Below are 6,065 nucleotides of genomic sequence, written 5' to 3'. Positions count from 1 at the left end.
TCAACGCAAGTGGATGCAAGTTTTCGCAAGTCATTCGAACTTTTTTGGAAATCTTTTAGCCAATCTGATGTCGCTGTTTGAGCAGGAATCTCAAACTATTTCGTGCCTTTTGCACTTTCCCTTTTGACAAGATGGCTTCTGTCACGGAGGAAAATTCGGAAAACTTAAGCCCCGAAGAGCTAAAAGAAAACAAGGATAGGGAGTTAAAAAAACATAAGAAAAAGGAAAACCATAACAGGAGACCCAGTAGCGGTGCAAGTATAAGCAGCAGCTACAGTGAAAGTAGCCGCTCTTCCGAGTCTGAGCCTAGGAAAAAGAAAAAAAAAAAAAAAATTCTGCTACTTTTGCAAAGGACTTGCGCTCAACTTGCGTCGCGTTTGGCCACCCTATCGCAAGCGAACGCAAGTCTTCGCAATTGAGAACTTGCGTCGACTTGCGATGACGCGTTTCGTTTGGCCAGGGCTTTACTTATGCGCAGCCGGATCGCGACACCCCCCTTCCTCCCGTCCCCCACAAAGAAGAAAAAAGATTTTAAGTCCAAACTCCAAAAACGGAGTCGGATCCTATTGAACTAAATTTTGGGGGCAAGTGTTTCCCTTTCAGGAATCATGTCCCTGATTTTGAAAGGTGTGTCCAGAAATGCAAGAAATTAGATGTACGTGGATTTCAATAAGCGTCACGAAGTGTCCCCTTCCTCTTCTTCCAAACTTCAACATAACTGGTGATCACTGATGTCTGGGAATACAGACAAATAATGTCACAGTGTCCCCCAAATGCTCTTCCTTAATTAAGGACAAACAACTGCATTTACCCTAAGCTAAAAAGAACACCACTCTTTGGAATGACGTACTATTCAATGGCATGAAGTCCAATCCAATGACATATGAACGATATTTCCGATAGAATGACGTTTGATTCAATGGCATGGCGTTATTGGTCCAATGGCATGAAAATCAATTCAATGACATCTTTGTCCCAATTCCCCCTCCATAGGGGGGGGGGGGGAGGCCTGGGTACTCAGAGTCTGTCCCAGGTTACCCTGGTTTGGTAACTACTTGGTGCCTACACCAAGTAGTTACCCGTGGTTTGGAACACCGAAGTGTTGTGTTAGTGTTGTGCAAACTATTGAACAACATGGAGGCGCTGTTAAAGTCAATGTCGTCAGAGCCTTCCCACCATCTTCAGGAACTTCTCGAGCGCCTTAATGTTTTGCGAAAAGAAGAAAGTCTTTGTGATGTAACCATCACAGTGAAAGGAAAGAAGTTCAAAGCACATGGAGGTGTTTTAGCTGCAGCCAGCCCGTTCTTGCTCAATCTTCTCACAAGCAACATGAGAGAAAGTAGGGAGAAACTTATCAAAATACAACTTGAAGAGGCATCTGTGGCTGTGATGGAAGATGTGCTAAAGTACATTTATACTGGAAATGTTTTGATCACCGAAGAAAGAGCCCATGATTTGATCGCAACAGCAGATTATCTTCTTCTGCCAGGCCTTAAAACAATGGCAGGAAACTTTTTGAAGGACATTGTCACAACTGAGAATTGTCTTGTCAATTATTACTTTGCTGAGAAGTTTCATTGCGAGGAATTAAAGGCAAAATCCCGAGAAATGATCAACTCTAATTTTAGTGCTGTCATGGAAACAGACGATTTTCTTAATCTCAGTGTAAAACAAGTTAAGGAATGGGTGTCAAGCGATCACATTATCATCAATGCCGAGGAAGAGGTTTTCCAGGGAATTGTAAGATGGGTGTCTCACAACAAAAGTGAAAGAGAAGGAGACTTTCCCGAGTTGTTGGATAAGGTGCGCATTTCCTCATTGACACACAACTTTGTACTGCATGAATTAGAGAGAGAAGAACTAGTGACTGAAAATGACAAACTTGGAGTGAATTTTCTCCTAGACACCCTGAAACTGATGCTTAATTCTTGTGATGGGCAGGTTGATCAAGAGCCAAGGAATTGCATGGAGATGCATTTGGAAGGCATTTTTGTCTGTGGAGGGGGAAGAGCTTTGTGTTGCTTTCCTGGCGAAAATTCGTGGTACAGGCTAGCAGATGCTCCTTTTCGATACCAATATCACTCTCCAACCCAGTACAAGAATAAAATTTTTATGTTTAACAAGGAGTCAGATTCACTGGTTAATTTTGAAGTAATGGAGTACTACATGCCCAGTATCAATTCATGGGCAGCAATTCAGCTCAGAAAAGATGTGTGTGACCTTACCAGCTGTACCTATGCGGTTTTAGAGGGTGCGCTTTATGCAAAACATACTTCTTGTAATGAGGTCTACAAATATGATGCTGAATGCAACCATTGGAGACAAGTGGATAAACTGATCAACACCCAGGAGAACTCTTGTCTTGTGACTGATAACAAGTATCTGTACTTTATAGGTGGGAAACGAGATGGAAATGCATTGACAACCACTACAAGATTTGATCCCAGCAATGAGAACAGCAGGTGGAAAACACTTGCAGCACTTAATGAGCGAAGATATGGTGCTTTTGGTGCCACAATGAAAGACAAGGTTTACATAGCTGGGGGAGTAGAGACTAGTGGACAAGCAATCAGCTCATGTGAAGTATACAATCCCAATACTGATGAGTGGTTGGTAATGTCCAGTCTGAGGGAACCTCGAATGTTTGCAAGCATGATATGCTTCAATGGAATTCTGTATGTTTTGGGTGGCAGGAGAGGAACTTTACAGGCAACATACAATAGACGGGAGAGTCGCCCCAAAAGAGTAACAAATATTGAAGAGTTTGACGTGGAGAAAAATGAATGGACACAAATATCAACTATTCCAATCAAAGGCTCTGATACTGTAGAGGACTACTTTCATGCTTGTTCAGCAAAACTGTTCAAACGAGTAATTGACAAACCGCAGCCATTAGCCCCTGAATGAAACATATGATCATCTTTGGCAATGAAAGGAAGATACATTAGTGCAAGGAGCATTCAGTGAACAAAGTTCTTTATTTGTCTCTGACATAAATGCATTAAAATAATAAACTAAATTCTACGAGGCATATGGTAGAATAGAACATAACTTCATCAACTTTCTGATACACAAAGTTCTTTTTTTTTTCCCAGAAATAAAAGTTCTGGAAAGCAAGCTTGTGGGATACATTTCTGGATAAACGTTTGGCAAAATATGAATGGACACAAGTCATTTTTACCAGTTTTAAATGGTTGCTTGTTACTGTGTGAATCTGAAAACCGTGAACACTTTGAATTGAGTTGACATTTTCCATTGTGCAGCAACCAATCAGAAGTGACATGGAACCACAAACAAATTACTGTTACTGGTTGCGGTTTAGTTTTCTTGCACTAGATTGGCTTTTTACTTGAAACACAATAACATTTCCTAAATATTTCTAGTGTCCATGGTTTTTGGATTTTCACAGTAATTTCTCCTCTAATGAAACAAACTGGGTGAAAAATACAGTTTTGGGTTTTGAATAATAATTAGTGAAATTAGTTTGAGTTCTTTATAATGTGTTAGTCCAAAGTTGTTCCTAGGTTCTCTTTTCTCTGCCGACAGTGGAGGTGGAGAAGAAAGACCCTGAGAATGAGGTTGTTGTTAGTGTAGTTACATTTATCCACAACAAGAAGAGGTAAATCATGGCCGAAGGTCTAGAAATCCAGCTTTAAAATTCAGGCTTCTTCAGTAAGATTCATAATATTAACACTTAACATCAAATTTGACAAGACAGTTAAAACTGCATGCATGACTTTCCAAAGTTATAATTGTAAGACCCTTCTTTTAAGCTATGAATGACCAGTGCTAGTAATGTATGCATTAGTAATGTATGAATTTATTGAAGTTAGCAAGATGTGTTGTACCCCAATTTTTACCAACCACACACTCTCCTATTTGAAGGTTCTAGTATAAAAATTATGGAGCTTCTTACTAACCCACAGGCGTAATTTTTAACACTGTAAAGCACCTAATTGAAACAATGTTTAAGACACAGAGCACACAGCTTGATCACTCTAAGTTTTTCTTCATTATTCAATTGTCATTTATGTTATGAAAATACAGACTCCATACCTCTGAGGGAAATCTTGATACCTTCATAAACTTTGAGGCTTTCTTGAGATAGTGAGAAGTAGGAGATAATTTTTGTTCTAAACACTTGGTACACAGTATGCAGTCACCCCGGCATCTTGAAAGTCAATAATTCACCTTTACAGTTGTAAAAACTGTACATATGTACATAGTTAGATATGTTAAGAAATGCAGAAAATTTAGATGCCCGTGAATTTCAGTAAGCGTCACAAACTGCCCCCGTGCTTTTCACCCCATCTTCAACATCACTTGTACCTGGGAATACAGACAATTAAGTTACCTCGCAAAGTTTCCCCTACATACCAGTCTTCAAGTAAAGATAGCTGCAGTTAACCTCACCAGAAAGTAATGTTAAGCCTTACACTTACCTCATTGCTAGAAATAGGCAGCAAATGCTTAGACGGAACCCTTTTTTTGTGTCGGATATCAAAATTGGGGGAGCATCTAAGTTCCTGCATTTCTGGACATAAGTTTATTAAATACTGTGACTTGGTAAGCATTTTCCTCATTTATTCCAAAAGTAAAAAAAAATCCAAATGAAAAATTAATAATACGGTAATCTTTACATCTGGTGCTGATAATTTGACCACTAACACCCTACGGTAATGCGTGTAATGGATAAATTATTCCAAAGGTAATCTGTTTTAAACAGAATATTTGAAAAAGCTAAACTTTAGCTTTTTCAAATATTCATGTTTCAGAGTATGTAGCTACTACATTAACTGAAATTTGTATTTTGACATTAAGAAAGAGGCTACAGGTAGCCTACACTTTGTTCGAAGGATTGTTAACCCACTTCCTTTAAGTTCACAGTATTTCTATGTTTCAATATCTCTGTCAATAATCCGGTTTCAATTCCGTAGTCGAAGTCCGAAGTGCACAGTCCACATTCCATTCCATTCGATGACAGGGTTAAGTGCAATCGTAGGCTAATAGTTGTTTACATTTTAAACTGTTAAAGGCATTGATTCCAATTTAAACCAGTAAAAAAATGCTTTGCAAATCTCCACGATAGTACTTAAAAATATTTAATACTTTTTCTTAACAATACTGGGAGAATTTATGTAAAATTATAATATGCGTTACGCAGCCATACGATAACCGGATACAGCATTGCGTGCGACAAAAACACAAAGACTCATTTCTGGTCACGCACACAATATGTTAATACATATTTCCCCTTTAATTGGTCATATAGTCTTCCTTGGTTTAGTGGTGATCGCGATTGCCTCTGAAGGAATAGGTACCGAGTTCGGATCCTACTTGGGCTGCTTCTACGACACTGAGATGTCTTACTTATGCGCAGCCGGATCGCGACACCCCCCTTCCTCCCGTCCCCCACAAAGAAGAAAAAAGATTTTAAGTCCAAACTCCAAAAACGGAGTCGGATCCTATTGAACTAAATTTTGGGGGCAAGTGTTTCCCTTTCAGGAATCATGTCCCTGATTTTGAAAGGTGTGTCCAGAAATGCAAGAAATTAGATGTACGTGGATTTCAATAAGCGTCACGAAGTGTCCCCTTCCTCTTCTTCCAAACTTCAACATCACTGGTGATCACTGATGTCTGGGAATACAGACAAATAATGTCACAGTGTCCCCCAAATGCTCTTCCTTAATTAAGGACAAACAACTGCATTTACCCTAAGCTAAAAAATAACACCAACCTTTACCCTTACCTTATTGTTGGAAATATGTAATAGCAAAGGCGTAGACTTAAGGGACACTTCGAGTTGGATGTCAAACTCTGGCGTGCATTTAATTCGGGTGAATTTCTGGATACAAGTGAACATTTCAGTGGATGATGGAGTATCCCTACGGTCATCTTGGCTCTGATACTGTGATTCCATGACAATGTAATTGCACTTTACACTGAGCCTTGAAAGATGGAATTATTAATTGTTTTGCTATTGTTATTGTTTTTAATCATAACAACCCCTTCAGTTCTTTGATGTTACAGACACATTTTGTGATTTCAATATTATTTGAGTGTAA

The 6,065-nt window shown here is 39.1% G+C and overlaps 1 protein-coding gene across 1 annotated transcript; it reads left to right on the top strand.

Annotated features, from left to right (window-relative positions):
• Positions 1 to 1,090: 1,090 nt before the first annotated feature.
• On the top strand, positions 1,091 to 5,201 carry LOC137985271 (kelch-like protein 12). The gene has a single exon (XM_068832841.1). The coding sequence runs from the start codon at positions 1,135 to 1,137 to the stop codon at positions 2,905 to 2,907; it is 1,773 nt and encodes a 590-aa protein (XP_068688942.1). The 5' UTR covers positions 1,091 to 1,134; the 3' UTR covers positions 2,908 to 5,201.
• Positions 5,202 to 6,065: the final 864 nt, after the last annotated feature.

The sequence above is a fragment of the Montipora foliosa genome, chromosome 14 (assembly GCF_036669935.1).
Source record: "Montipora foliosa isolate CH-2021 chromosome 14, ASM3666993v2, whole genome shotgun sequence".
Classification (NCBI taxonomy): Eukaryota; Metazoa; Cnidaria; class Anthozoa; order Scleractinia; family Acroporidae; genus Montipora; species Montipora foliosa.
This window is presented reverse-complemented; position numbering and strand designations above follow the sequence as displayed.

Coding starts and splice junctions, on each gene's coding strand:
- LOC137985271 (XM_068832841.1), top strand. CDS start 1,135: ATGGAGGCGCTGTTAAAGTCAATGTCGTCAGAGCCTTCCCACCATCTT.